Source organism: Oratosquilla oratoria, chromosome 17 (assembly GCF_046742065.1).
Source record: "Oratosquilla oratoria isolate Oo_2021 chromosome 17, ASM4674206v1, whole genome shotgun sequence".
Classification (NCBI taxonomy): Eukaryota; Metazoa; Arthropoda; class Malacostraca; order Stomatopoda; family Squillidae; genus Oratosquilla; species Oratosquilla oratoria.
Window position 1 is genome coordinate 25,044,382 of NC_134793.1, and position 15,000 is coordinate 25,059,381.

The following is a 15,000-nucleotide window of genomic DNA, read 5'->3' on the forward strand; positions in this document are numbered from 1 at the left end:
ATATGAACCGAATACGGGCTTGAAATGAGTTCACTTGATTTCTTATCACTCATGTGAATTTTTAGATGCTGCCCGGATCTTTGTCACCACTTGACCTTTTCCTGTATCTCCCTGCACAGCACAGAGTTGGAACCATGGATAAGTTATGGCAGGCGACGGCTTTGATGACGATGATGGTGCTGATGCTGGGAGTAGGACCCTCGGCACAGGATCAGTCTCCTTCAACGACGCAGGCAAATACAGATTGTTTGGATGGCATAGTAAGTATAAAGTATGTATATTCTAGCAATATCCTCCACTGCTCAAACAGTTTCTTGTCAACTAAGGTAGAATATTGACATCATGAAAGAGGAACCAACCTGAAAACGTATCTATTCCTCAACTGGCTTTTACCGACAAAGGAAAGGTGCTAGACATGGCAGAGGAACATTCTCGTCCCTTTTCCCTCCCACCTCTATAAACTTTGGTTCTTGGAAGATATCCCCCCGCCCCCTCTCTCTCTTCAATGTCGCCATTATCTTTTCAATGATTTTTTCTTCCTCCGAAGTTCTATGGTCCCTTTCAGATTGATTTCTTTTTCTCCTTAGTTTTCTCTACTCCTTTAGCCTTCTCTATAATCGCCTTGATATCCTTATCATTCGACTTGGCTTTTTCTGTTTCACTTTCTGTTTTGAAAAGATGTGGTGAACTTGAGTGGACGACCAAGGATGAGATGAATGGATAGGACGAAGGGAGCGTTGAGAAAGAGAGGAGTGTCTGTTGAGCAAGGAAGGGAGGAAATAGTTGATAGGGATGAGTGGAGAGAGACGGTGTATAGAAGTTTTTTTTTTTTATGCAAGGAAGGTAGGACGGGGGATGAGGGGAATAGGAGATGTCTGTGCGTGAATGATATTTTGACGCAGCCCAAAGAGATTTCTCTCTTTTTCTGCATGAAGAGATAGAGACGCGGGGAAGCCGATTAAGTGAAGCGACCTTACTATGGATGTATTGTCTTGCTGCATTACTTCTGATCCAGGAAGTGGGCGAGATACAAGGATGACCCGTCATTCATGAGGAGTTAAAATGTGAGGGGATAAAGAGTGATAGATGGGAGTGGAATGGATGGGAGTGGGCACGTCCCTTTGACTTGGCTACCCCCCTTATGAAGGGGAAAAAGCTCTTGATGAATAGATAGATAAACATTCTTTCATGACCTTTCCCTCTTTTGATATTTTGTTTTCACTTTTCAATTGTTTTCTTCCTAATTCTTGTTCAGCATCAAATGCAATTCATTTATGTTTCTGTGCAGTGTTGTGTGTGTTTGAGTGTTGGTTATTATGAGTATTTGTGTTGGAGGATTTTTTTTTAATCTTAATTCCTTTCATTTGAATATTTGTTGTACCTTTATTCTATTGGTGACGTGATTCGAGTAGCTTGGTCCTCTGAAGTCACGTCACTTTGGAGCTGTGCCCTTATCATTCGTGCAGTCTTTTATCACTACTCACGTTTCTTCTTCTTCTTCTTCTTGTACCAGCCTGGCTTTGACATCTTTTTGTTCAAATTTTGCGAAGAAGTTTGCCCCTGGACTACCATGGAGAGCAGCTGTCCTCCGGATACCATTACACCTTCGCATACCCCTACAACTATTTCAGGTAATAATTCATCTTCAGTAAGATTTACTCTCTTCGTTTTCTCTCTCGCTCCTATCGGATCGGTGTATGTATATATGTGTGTATGTATGTATGTATGTATGTATGTATGTATGTATGTATGTATGTATGTATGTATGTATGTATGTATGTATGTATGTATGCATGTATGTATGTATGTATGTATGTATGTATGTATACATGTATGTATGTATACATGTATGTGTGCATGTATGAATGTATGTATGTACGAATGTATGCATGTGTGTATGCATGTATGAATGTATGTGTGTGTATATTCTATTTCAACTGTGTTGATGTAGCACTAAGGAAGAGAGAAGATGTAACCCGTGGTTCTTTGTTTCCGATGACCAGGCCCCTGTGGAGACTGCGACGAAAGCATCTCTGTTGACAACAGCGTCAAGGGTACTGTCCAGCGTAAGTGGTCAAGTCCCAACTACCCGAAGGATTACCCTGAGGGCTGCAACTGCACCCTCTCAGTCAAAGTGAGTAAATAATGGTGATGGTATTGATTTTGGGGAATTGGCGATAATAACTGATGATGTTGGTTGAGATGGGGCACTTATGTACATATGGAGGTGTTGTGGAAGTCAGGAAACGTAAAATAAAAAGAAAAAAGACGAATACTAATTCGAGGAACACGAGAAGTATCTTGCCCACAGGCTAGAGCAAAGTTGAGACGGAAATACTGACTTTGAGGACTTCCGGCCTCCTAGGGAGCGAGCGAGGATTGGAGATGGCCCTTGATCCACAGAGAGCCAAGGCAAAAGGGGAAAATAGATGGTAAGGGATGGGTCAAGGGTTCATGCCTTGGCTGGCCACCGCCCATACATGGAAGGGGGAGAGACCTTTATAGACAGATAAACATTCCGATTTCTTGAAGTTGCGAACTTTATATATTCCAGACGTTGAAAGAGTACATTTTTGTTAATTCTGAATTTGAGTGAACGCCCACTATGCCTCCATTCATTCGCCTTAAACTCTCCCTTTTACTACTTGCGTGACTTCGCCTCTTCGGGGCGACCAAACGATAGAAATGTCAATGTACTAAAATCCGTTTTTTTTTTTGTTTTTTTTTGTTTTTTAAGATCACTGGAGCTAAATCTTTCCATATCGGCTTTGCGACCGGCTCCAATATCTACGATGTCACGGGCTGCAATCATGACTGCCTGGTTTTCACAGGCGACGTTACTTGGTGGTGAGTGTCCCTCCTCTTGTTGTCCTGTTCCTCGTTCCGTCTCACGAATCATCCATAGTGAAGCATACGGGATGGTGTAAGGTGTAGGCAGCACTTGGAGCAGCGTCACATTCGGTAACCTTTTTTTCTTTTCTCCTCAACTGAAGAACTCCGAGGATACCAGACCCCAATTACAAAAATCAAAATCCTCTTCCTTCTCAAGATTTCTATATAATGACAAGGAAATAATTTCATACAGGAGGGTATGCGGCACCATGGATCAGTTTTCCCAAAATTATTCTCAAACCAACGCTTCTTTCACCGCTACCTTCATCTCAGATTCTGGGGACGGAAATAATGTGGCAACTGGCTTCGAAATGATACTGGACGGTAAGTGTAAACCTGACTGAGAGCATAGCGCTTTCTTGCTTGCTTGCGCTCATAGCTGTCACACACATACACACACACACACACACACACACACACACACACACACACACACACACACACACACACACACACACACACACACACACACACGCACACACGCACGCACACACGCACACACACGCACACACGCACACACGCACACACGCACGCACGCACGCACGCACGCACGCACGCACACACGCACACACGCACACACACACACACACACACACACACACACACACACACACGCATATATATATATATATATATATACATATATATATATATATATATATATATATATATATATATATATATATATATATGTTCGCTAGAGACTTTTGTTTTGCCTTGTTACATACTCTCTGTACAATGAAAACTATAGTTTTACGTGGTCCTTGATGACGTTAATAACGTATACTGACTGAATATTTTGCTTTTCAGTTTCTGTACCCTAACATTCAAGAAGGTCCAAATGGAATTCCCTTCATATCCATAACGAGAAGATCGCATCTCGACTGTACTGCCAGGAGGACCCTCGAAGCCTCGACCGAAGACGGACTGTGTATAACAAGACTTTGATTAATTATAAGGATTCATGATTGGACAAAGGTGCTCTTTGCAGGCACACATATTCCTCTGCGAAATTTAAGCATTTATGAGAATATATCAAGCATCATAAAAATCAAAAGTGAGTTTTCATTGTACTTGACCTAAATGCGTCAGATGAGCCAAATCAGATGCTGGTGAGGTCTATTTGCCTTTCTACTGGTACCACGTAACCCAGTACTACAAAGGAGGAGCATGCCGACAGGGGACCTTTTGGTCCATGTCATCTAGGTCGGATGCTGAAAAATGAATAGAAAACAAATAAGTAAAGTGGTAGATAAATGAATAAGATTTAAAAATAAACAATGACAGATAAAAACAAACAAAAATAACAATCATTTATGATAAATGATATATAACAGAAAATAAACAGATAGATGATAATAGCTAAATGAATAATAAATAGATCAATAAAATGAAATAGATTAGAAAATGGCAGGTATTTTAGCATATTTCTTAGGCGCTTCTCTAAGTGAATCTTAAAACTTCGAACTGTACAGCATTGCACTGCATGTGCAGGAAGTTTATTCCAATCATTTACTACACGGTTGGCGAAGTTGTTTCTACCCATTTCCAGATGAGATCTACTTCCTGACAGTCTGAGACCACTCTTTCTTGTCTGATTCGCATTCAGTGTGAAAATTTCGTCACTTTTGATGATCCTGTAAGTTCCCTTTAGAATCTTAAAGAGCTGTATCAAATCACCTCTGAGTCTACACTTTTTTGGGGGGGAAACTAGATTGATATGTTTTAGTCTATTTTTGTTTGATTTATCTTTGATATTTGCAATCAGTTTTGTAGCTCGCCGTTGTACTTTTTTCAATCTATCAATGTCTTTAATGAGATTCAGATTCGGTGACCATATAGCTTGTTAATGACAGGTGGACTTTTAAAATCAAAAGGTCGCGCAATCAGTCTTAGAACCTTATTTGCCTTTTCTGAAGCGGAAATACACTGCTTAGATGATTTGATATCATCACTGATAATTACGCCGAGATCGTTCTCATTATACACATTTGTCAACGACTTTCCAGATAGATTTTAATCGCACTTATTTTTCATTTTTCCTATGTTACATTTACATTTACTTGTGCCAAATTTCATTAGCCACTTTTTAGACCATCGCTGTAGTTTATCTAAATCTTCTTGAATATCTAATTGGTTTAAGTGATCATTCCGCAGTTTTGTATCATCAGCTAAGTTGGAGACAATGGATTTCAGTCAAGTCTATATAATTTGTAAATACTATGAATAGAAGTGGCACAAAAAGGGAACCCTGAGGAATTCCACTTGTAACATTTTTTTTATCTAAAGGTTTTGTCTTTTAGAACAAGTCTGCTTACGATCGTTTAACCAATTACTAGTCCAACTTAATAGGCTACCTCTTATTCTATGGGAAACTAACTTAGCAAGTAATCTTTCGTACGGGATGGTATCATAAACCTTCTCAAAGTCCAGATATATTGAATCAATATCGTTTCTTTTCTCGTGATTTGAAATGACAGTGTTGTAGAATTCTAGTAGGGTATTCAGGCAGGAACGTTTCCGTCTGAATTCATGCTGGCTAGTATTTATTAAACAGTTACTTTTTTAATTGGTGTTCAATAGCACCTCTGATTAGTGTCCATAATTTTTCCTGCAATTGAAGTTAAGCTGACAGGCCTGTAGCTCAGTGGCTTCTTATTGTCACCCTTTTTTAATATGGGAGTAACGTTAGCTAACTTCCATTCCCTTGAGACATATCTGGATATAGTTGATTATCTTTTAATAATTTCTGACGGAACAGCAACAGTTTATTTTTTTTTATTTTTTTTTTTTAATCTACGATCCTTGGATGACAACCGCCAGGTCACGGTGTTATTATTATTATTATTATTTTTTTTTTTTTTTTTTACAGTAATGAGTAATTTTCTCTTAGACTTATCACAAGCTTCAGTTAGGGCTTGGATGCGAGGTGTTTTGTATACAAATACCGAGCGAAAATATTGAATATCACACATTCCTCCATACGAATATTCAAGATGACCGTCAGCAGATAATAGTGTACCAATGTGATGCATAATAGCTCCCATGCAACTAATGCGATTTTCATTTCATATTGTCGCTTTTTTATTGACAATTTAAAACCCCACTGTATTACCACATAGCTTTGATAGTCGTTAGGTGCACCAGAACACTTGCATTTCTACCAAGCTTATCTCTTTTTAGCAATACTTCTTTCAGTTTCTTTGTCAAACCATTTTGGGCGAGCTTGATTTTGGGGGTCGCCTGTCCTTAAACGAAGCGTAAGTACGAATCATCTTAGTATGCGTATTTTGAAATTGTACTTCCCACGTCTGATCTACATCATACGGTATATGGTATCTGGCGTTTCAAATAAGGTATCCAATCGAGTATATATAATGTGATAGTTAAATGATGATATTAGTATTAGAAGTGTTGTTATTGTTATCAGTGATTTATTGTTTGTTATAGCGATAATTTCAGTTGTTGCCACCCTTCCTTGCCACTTGCTTAGGAGAGTAGCTGCCACAGTTGTTAATGGCTGGTTGATGCTAATAAAAGGAAAACGAGTGTGGCTGCATAAGAACTGGGTACTCGGCCACATGCCAACAGTAGATGTTGAAGCGTAAAGCGAAACCGGTCAGGAATAAACTCTGAACTCAGATCCAAACCCGTGACTTCTTTTTCTTCTTTCCTCAACTTGTCACAATGTGTCTACATTAGACGCACACTACAAATGGTGAGATATGAAGAAAACCAACAAAATGATATAAAAAATAATCGAATAGAAATAATGATGATCATAAAGATGGTATATGTGTCACCACAGAGGGAGAGAGAGAGAGAGAGAGAGAGAGAGAGAGAGAGAGAGAGAGAGAGAGAGAGAGAGAGAGAGAGAGAGAGAGAGAGAGAGAGAGAGAGAGAGAGAGAGAGAGAGAGAGAGAGAGAGAGAGAGAGAGAGAGAGAGAGAGAGAGAGAGAGAGAGAGAGAGAGAGAGAGAGAGAGAGAGAGAGAGAGAAAACAAGTGTGGCTGCATAAATAGAATTAGGTCACCAGGACGCAAGCCAAAATCCAAATGTTACCTTGGAAAGTAGCCAGAATGTCAAACATTTATGACAGCTATAGACAGAACTACTTGCCGCAGCATGTTCGGATTGTCAACGACTAAACTAATTTTCCCACTGGTTTCTCACTAATCAAGATAGTATTCTGGGCGCCCATAATATATACACACATACATACATATATTCTCTCTCCATTTCTCAATCTGCACTGTCCTCTTTCCCTCAATCAGGTCATCTGTAGTTGTGGGGTATTTGTCTTCTCCAAGGAGACCGGGTGGACCTTGGTAACTATCGAACAATGGTTCGCTATCGAATGCATATAAAGTGTTCTCCGGGATCCTTTCAAGTGGACTGGCTCAGGTTTAGGATGGAGGGGGGGTCAGGTTTGGGGGGAAGGCGGGCTTTAGGAGTGGATGTTCGACTCTAGACCGTTTGCAGGCGATGAAGCAACTAATCGGGAAAGCGATAGAATGCGGTGTACCTCTCTGCTTGGCTTTTGTAGATTGCGAGAGGGCCTTTGACTCGGTGGAACAAATAGCAATGCTGAATTTGCTACGCAAGCAGGGTACAAACGAGCAGATCGTGGGAGTTTGGGAAAAAGATATGTGCGAGGGGTACCGCTATAATCCGACTACATTGGGATGCAGAGGAGATCAAGATCGAGAGGGGAGTGCAATTTGGCCCAAATTGTTTGCAACTTGCTTGGAGGATATTTTCAAGGAGATGAGTTGGGAAAGGAGGGGTTTGAAGATTGGTGGCGAATGCTTGAACCACCTAAGATTTGCGGATGACATTGTTCTTGTTTCAAAAAGGGCAGAGAACTTGCAGGATGTGCTGAGTGGTCTGAGCGGGGAAGGTCTCGAGGTGGGTTTGAAAGTGAATGGAAGTGGAGCCAGAGTGATGTTCAAGACGAGGGTTTGGGGTAAAAAGATTGTAATTGATGGTGAGAGTCTTGAAAAAGTTGAGGAGTATCATTAATTGGGCCAGATGGTGAGGGTGACAAAGGATCATGATAATGTAATGAGAAGACGAATTACAATTGGTTGGAGAGTGTTTGATGAGTGTGCTAAGGTCCTCAGAGGCTCTCTACCTTTATGTTTGAAACGTGGAATGCTAGTTGTTGTTTGAGACGGGATGCTAGTTGAGGACCAGGACAAGCACAGGGCCCCTTGCTACTGTTGTGAGAAGAAAACGCAGTAAGGTTGGCTGTGAGATGAGGAGGGGTCCCTGAAATTCTCCAACCCACGGGGCTGGCTAGAGCCAAACACCACTGCAGAAACTTTTTCTTTTATTTCATTTATTTATCTATTTATTTATTTATCTATTTATTTATTTATTTATTTATTTATTCATTGCATTGCGGATTATAGCAAGCGGTGGAAAAGAAAGATTGCTGCTGCTGTGCATTATTCAGATCTCCCATTATCAATTGTTTCAATTCCTCACTGCTACAAATATCCTGTGTCAGTGTCACCGCTCCAGGTGAAGTCCAAGAGGAGTATTTTGATTAAGAGGAGGACATGGATGCTGAGGACTTGGTTTACCTGCATGAGATACCAAAGAAAGTTCCTCACTTCCCAAGCCAAAAAGAAGTAAAGAACTTGGTCAGGGATATCTTTCTAACCAAGTCCAATGCAGAGCTCTTCATCTCCAAGATGAAGCAGTGGAACTTGGTCAAGGAGAAAGTGCAGGTGACAAGTCAGATAAGTCGGCACGAACCTTTCTCAGGCTTTTACACTCTTACGAATGATCTCTGTTTCTGCCATGATGTGCCTTGACAGTTTGACGTTATTGGGATCCCTTTTGTGCCCTAGGAGTGGCGACTCTTCAAAGACAGCTCTACCACTCTGCCTGAAAGAAGACTACTACATTATAAAAGTCCTGGAAGCTCTGGAATACAACCAGTACAATTGGGAAATCATTGGAGACTTTAAGGTGGTGACTTTCTTGCTTGGTTTCCAGGGAGGTTTAATCAAATTCCATTGCTTCCTCTGCCTTTGGGACAGGATGACCACTTCTGACCACTACAACAGGAAGAACTGGGAGCAGCGAACAGAATTTGTAGTTGGGACCCGGAACGTCATGTGGGAGCCACTGGCTGATTCCAGGATTGTGCTCATCTCACCACTACACATAAAGTTGGGGTTGATGAAGCAGTTCGTGAAGGTTCTCAACCAGGAATCAGGCGCTTTTAAGTATCTTCTTAACTTCTCCTTAAAGTTATCTAAGGCCAAAATCAAAGGTGGGATTTTTGTTGGACCTCAAATAAAGAAGGTTCTTGAGTCTACCAAGTTCTTCAATAACACAACGTAACATTTTTTTTTCAAAATTTTGTTTATTGTGTTTTGTTTTAGAGTTTATTAATCCATTTTTCCTGCTGATTTCAAATATGCAATTATTTTTTCTGTATCATCGACCGTTATAGAAATACATATAATTTCAATGTTACCATGTATATTTTGGAATTGTTATGTGGTCTGCTACTAAATGTTTATCTAATTTTCTCTTTCAGATCAATGACTGAACTATTTACCTGTTGAGATGGCTACTAGAGGATGTGAAAATTCTCCTGATACATTTTGCTATGTGTGTGGTTATTATATTGGGAAAAAACAAGTACTACATAAGATCGTGAGAGGTGCTAAAGTGTGGATAGCGTACAGACTCTATTTCGGAATGCCCATGGGTAACCAGGACAAGCCATGGGCACCTCATGTGATATGTGGAAGCTGCCGATCTACTATAGAAGGATGGCTGAGAGGTACAGGAAGGGCAATGCCTTTTGCCATTCCTAGAATATGGAGAGAGCCGAAGAACCATCACGACGACTGCTACTTTTGTATGATTGATGTGACGAAGTACAGGAAAGTGAAAGGAAGACAAGCTCTGCAGTATCCAGACATACCATCATCTAGAGCACCTGTCCCACATGATGATAGCTTACCAGTACCACAACCACCAGAAAATGCAAGTTTATTTTGATCATACTCTCTTTGCTTTTAATCAGCTTCAATAGTAAGTACTTAATATACATTCACTTTCCTAAAGATATATGGAATACTAATGCTATTCGTCTTTGTTGAAGTTGCTATATTTAGTTATTTCTTTTTTTCCAGATGGAAGATGCAATGGAAATTTCATCTGAAGGGTCAGCAGGTAGCAGCAGCCATGAAATGGAAGACGAAGATTTCGCACCAAGAACGACTTCGGAGCCTCACTTTCCAAGTCAGAGTGAGCTAGATGACTCAATCAGAGACTTAGGTCTTACTAAGTCAGGAGCTGAGCTTCTTACATCAAGGATGAAAGAATGGAATCTACTGGGAGAAGACTGCAGGACATCTGTGTACCGGAAACGACATGAAGAATTTAAAATTTACTATGACTTTAGTGATGATATGTGTTATTGTAAGGATGTTACTGGTTTGTTTACAGCCCTTGGACTCGAACATGATCCTGCAGAATGGCGACTGTTCATAGATAGCTCAAGACGAAGTCTCAAAGCAGTATTGCTCCACAATGGAAATAAAAACCCATCTTTGCCTCTTGCACACTCAGCACAGAAGAAAGAAAACTATCATAATGTCAAACAGCTTCTTGAAAAAATCAATTATGCTGAATTCAAATGGGATGTTTGTGGTGATTTCAAGATGCTAGCCATTTTTGCTTGGCTTACAAGGGGGATACACAAAGTATTCCTGTTTTCTTTGTTTATGGGACAGCAGGGCTGATGATGATCATTATAATAAAGTTCATTGGCCCCCAAAAGTTGAACTGCAGCCAGGAATGTTAAATGTTCTCAGACAGCCTCTAGTAGATTCGAAAAAAGTTTTATTACCCCCACTTCACATCAAGCTAGGGTTAATTAAACAGTTTGTGAAGGCTTTGGATTTTGGAGGCGAAACTTTCCAAGAAATTTGTCTCATGTTTCCCAAGCTATCTGAGGCTAAGCTCAAGGGTGGTATATTTGTTGGACCCCAGGTAAACAAAATGTTGAAGTCGGAGAAACTGGAAAGAGCGATGACGAAAGTTGAAAGAGAAGCTTGGTGTTCATTTCGTGATGTAGTTCGTGGATTCCTAGGAAATCACAAGGACCCTAATTATAAACAAATAGTGGCAAAGCTTATTGAGAACTTCAGGAAACTTGGTTGTCGTATGTCCTTGAAGATACATTTCTTACATTCTCACCTAGATTTCTTCCCCGAAAACTTGGGGGCTGTCAGTGAGGAGCATGGCGAGAGATTTCATCAGGATATCGCAACTATGGAAAGAAGATATCAAGGACGATGGAATACTGCTATGATGGGAGATTACATATGGTCACTAGTCAGAAAAGACGAAAGCATGCATTCTAGAAAATCTCGATCGTCAAAGCACTTCTAATCATGAGAAGAGTCATCAAAACACTTGCAGTGCAAATTTGTGTTGTTTATTTTGTTTTTACTAATATTGTAGCTCTTAAATACAATTCATATTATGAAAACAATACTAGATGTTGTATAATTATCCTAGGAATGCTAAAGTAGATTGAATCAATTAACTACTGTAGAGAAAGGTTGCGTATATAACAATAAAATATAAAATCACGAATAAATAAAGAAATATCGATGTTACGTCAAAACTAATGTAATATTTGGATTCAGTGACACGAAATACATATATAAACATGAAAAAATACAAATAAACAAAACATGTGTTATATTGGGTAATCTCAGTAGGATTGAGAGAATGGCATGGAAATGCTCCATAGCAGTTGTTAAGGGCTCCCTGGGCAACCACAGAACTGAAAACTATCAGCAGCTGGTACAGGATCTGGTAAAAGCTTTTGGCGCCATGGGATGCAGGATGTCCCTTAAACTTTATATGCTGGACGCTCATCTGAACAAATTCAAAGACAACATGGACACATGCTCAGAAGAACAAGGCGAGCGATTCCACCAAGATGTGAAGGAGATAGAGCGGAGGAGTCAGGACCACTACGATGAGAAAATGATGGGGACTATACCCGGGAGCAGGTGCGGGACTGCGACCTGGACGACAACCGCGAATCCAGGAAGATCCAGTCATTTCTGACGTGTTTAAGTTGTTTAACAACTGTCTTTTGTTTTAACTTGTTTCTTATAAGCTTGTGTCATAAAATAGATATATACTCTATTGATTTGATCATATGAACTGATAAAAGATATAAACACTTCGAAATATCAAAGTGATCACAAAACCAAACTTTTGAGGAAGTTATATATATATTTTTTATATAATAATGAGATATAGCAAATCAGAAAATGACACTTAAAACCGGGGAACAAAAAATGTATTACCAGGTGTGTGCTATGGGCGTCCAGAATATTTTATTTATTGATGAGAAACCAGTGGGGGAATTAGTTTAGTCGCAGACAGTCCAACCATGCTGCGGCATGTAGTACTGGGTTACGTCGTGCCAGCAGAAGGGCAGATATACCTCACCTGCATTTGGTAGGGTTCATCTGACGCATTAGGTGAGGTGGATGGATGGGGTGAAGAGGGCTTTGCGGAAGGGGGCCTTTGGGGAAATGGGAAATGTCTGTTGAGGAAGGACGGGAGAGGACAGAAGACAGGAGTGAATGGAGAATGGTTGTATATGGATGATGTTGTGATGCATGAGGTGGAATGGGCGGGGGGATTGGGGGTGAGGTAGTATGTGTTAGTATGTGTAAGCAAATTTGACGCAGCCCGAAGGGATTTCTCCCCGTCCTCTCCTTTTATGCATGGGGGGACGGAGAGGGGGTCGCCAATTTAATGAAGCGGCCTTGCTGTGGATGTGCTGTGTCTTGCGACACTGCTTCTGACCCAGGGTAGTGGACAAGTTGCAGGGATGACCCGTCATCCAGGAGGTGCTGAGATAAGAGGGATGGTGGAGGGGTGTGGAGTGTATTCAGGGATGGAATGGGTGGGAAGGATTTTGTGCCTTTTCCTTTTTGGCTATCTCCCTTGTAAGGGTGAAAAAGCCTTGGTATATGTATGTAGGTATGTACAATGAAATTTCACTTTTGATTTTTATGATGCTTGATATATTTTCAAAAATGGTCAAATAATGAAGAAGTATACAGGTGCCTGGAGATAACACCTTGGTCAAATCACGAATCCTAATATCCAATGTTTTCTTATTCCCCTCCTGTCCTCGGTAGAGGCTTCAAAGATCATCCTGACGTTACAGTAATGATGTGATCTTCTCGTAATGGAAAGGAAGTGAATTCCATTTGGACCTTCTTGAAAATTAGGGTATATGAACTGAAAACCAAAATATTCAGTCAGTATACGTTATTATCGTCATCAAGGACCACGTAAAACTATAGTTTTCACTGCACAGAGAGTATGTAACAAGGCAAAAGAAGTCTATAGCGAACACATACATATATACAGTATGAATATATACATACATATATACATATATATATACATATACAGTATGAATATATACATATATATATATGCATGTGTGTGTGTGTGTGTGTGTGTGTGTGTGTGTGTGTGTGTGTGTGTGTGTGTGTGTGTGTGTGTGTGTGTGTGTGTGTGTGTGTGTGTGTGTGTGTGTGTGTGTGTGTGTGTGTGTGTGTGTGTGTGTGTGTGTGTGTGTGTGTGTGTGTGTGTGTGTGTGTGTGTGTGTGTGTGTGTGTGTGTGTGTGTGTGTGTGTGTGTGTGTGTGTGTGTGCGTGAGTGCGTGTGTGTGTGAATGCATGCATGTGTGACAGCTATGAGCGCGAGCAAGTAAGCGCTATGCAACCTCTAAGGTTTACACTCACCGTCCAGCGTCATTTCGAAGCCAGTTGCCACTTTATTTCCGTCTCCAGAATCTGAGATGAAGGTAGCGGTGAAAGAAGTGTTGGTTTGATCATGTTTTAAGGCAAACTGATCCATGCCACTGCCGCATACCTTCCTGTATGAAATTATTTCCTTGTCATTATATAGAAATCTTGAGAAGGAAGGGATTTTGATTTCAGTAATTGGGGTCTGATATCCCCGGAGTTCTTAGGTTGAGGAGAAAAGGAAAAAAGGTTTCCGAATGTGACGCTGCTCCAAGTGCCTACACCCATACACCATCCCGTGTGCATCACTATGGGTGATTAGTGAGAAGGAACGAGGAACAGGACAACAAGAGGAGGAACACTCACCAAACAACGTCGCCTGTGAAAACCAGGCGGTCATGATTACAGCCAGAGGCATCGTAGATCTCCGAACCGGTCGCAAAGCCGATATGGAAAGAGTCAGCTCCAGTGATCTAGAAAAAAAAAAAAAAGCAACGGATTTCAGTACTTTGCCACTATCGTTTCTGCTATTTGGGACAAGATCTCACCGAAGAGGTGGAGTCACAGAAGTAGTAAAAGGGAAAGTTAAAGACAAATGGAGGCATAGTGGGCGCACACTCAATTTCAGAATGAGCAAAAATCTACTCTTTCAACGTCTGGACTATATAAAGTTCGGAACTTCAAGAAATCGGAATGTTTATCTGTCTATATACCGTAAGGTCTCTCCCCCTTCCATATATGGGCGGTGGCATGCACCCTTGACCCATCCCTTACCATCTATTTTCCCCTTTTGCCTTGGCTCTCTGTGGATCAAGGGCCATCTCTAATCCTCGCTCGCTCCCTAGGAGGCCGGAAGTCCTCAAAGTCACAATTTCCGTCTCAACTTTGCTCTAGCCTGTGGGCAAGATACTTCTCGTGTTCCTTGAATTAGTATTAGTCTTTTTTTCTTTTTCTTTTTTTATTCTTACGTTTCCTGACTTCCACAAGGTCTCCATATGTAAGTGCCCCATCTCAACCAACATCATCAGTTATTATCGCCAGTCCCCAAAATGAATACCATGACCACTAGCGTCATTATTCACTCACCCTGACTAAGAGGGTGCAGTTGCAGTCCTCAGGGTAATTCTTCGGGTAGTTGGGACTTGACCACAGAAGCCGCGTATTACCCCTGTGGGCCACAGAGAAGCTTCGGTCGCAGTTTCCACAGGGGTCTGGTCATCGGAAACAAAGAACCACGGGTTACATTTTCTCTCTTCCTTAGTGCTACATCAACACGGTTGAAATAG

The 15,000-nt window shown here is 40.8% G+C and overlaps 4 protein-coding genes across 13 annotated transcripts in view; 2 read left to right on the plus strand and 2 right to left on the minus strand.

The window, feature by feature from the left end:
• The window catches only part of LOC143034520 (uncharacterized), a 27,110-nt gene extending 22,788 nt beyond the window's left edge, over window positions 1-4,322 (plus strand). The window contains exons 2-7 of one of the 3 annotated variants that reach the window (XM_076200688.1): window positions 125-260; window positions 1,514-1,631; window positions 2,004-2,134; window positions 2,738-2,847; window positions 3,086-3,216; window positions 3,703-4,320. In XM_076200688.1, coding sequence (XP_076056803.1) covers window positions 135-260; window positions 1,514-1,631; window positions 2,004-2,134; window positions 2,738-2,847; window positions 3,086-3,216; window positions 3,703-3,716 — 630 coding nt within the window. In that variant the 5' untranslated portion in view covers window positions 125-134 and the 3' untranslated portion in view covers window positions 3,717-4,320. Of the gene's footprint in view, window positions 1-119; window positions 261-1,513; window positions 1,632-2,003; window positions 2,135-2,737; window positions 2,848-3,085; window positions 3,217-3,702 lie in introns of all 3 variants that reach the window. The other 2 variants (XM_076200687.1, XM_076200690.1) reach the window with 2 other exon arrangements.
• The window catches only part of LOC143034515 (adhesion G-protein coupled receptor G6-like), a 396,540-nt gene that overhangs the window by 192,486 nt on the left and 189,054 nt on the right, over window positions 1-15,000 (plus strand). The window lies entirely within an intron of this gene.
• LOC143034688 (uncharacterized) overlaps window positions 1-15,000 on the minus strand; it is a 116,202-nt gene that overhangs the window by 15,564 nt on the left and 85,638 nt on the right. The gene's annotated exons all lie outside the window — the stretch shown is intronic.
• LOC143034522 (uncharacterized) overlaps window positions 12,844-15,000 on the minus strand; it is an 81,770-nt gene continuing 79,613 nt past the window's right edge. For 2 of the 4 annotated variants that reach the window (XM_076200698.1, XM_076200697.1), the window contains exons 4-7: window positions 14,801-14,925; window positions 14,081-14,187; window positions 13,712-13,845; window positions 12,844-13,199 (exon numbers count right to left, since the gene is read on the minus strand). In XM_076200698.1, the coding sequence (XP_076056813.1) occupies window positions 13,186-13,199; window positions 13,712-13,845; window positions 14,081-14,187; window positions 14,801-14,925 (380 nt within the window). In that variant the 3' untranslated portion in view covers window positions 12,844-13,185. The remainder of the gene's footprint in view (window positions 13,200-13,711; window positions 13,846-14,080; window positions 14,188-14,800; window positions 14,926-15,000) is intronic. The other 2 variants (XM_076200696.1, XM_076200695.1) reach the window with 2 other exon arrangements.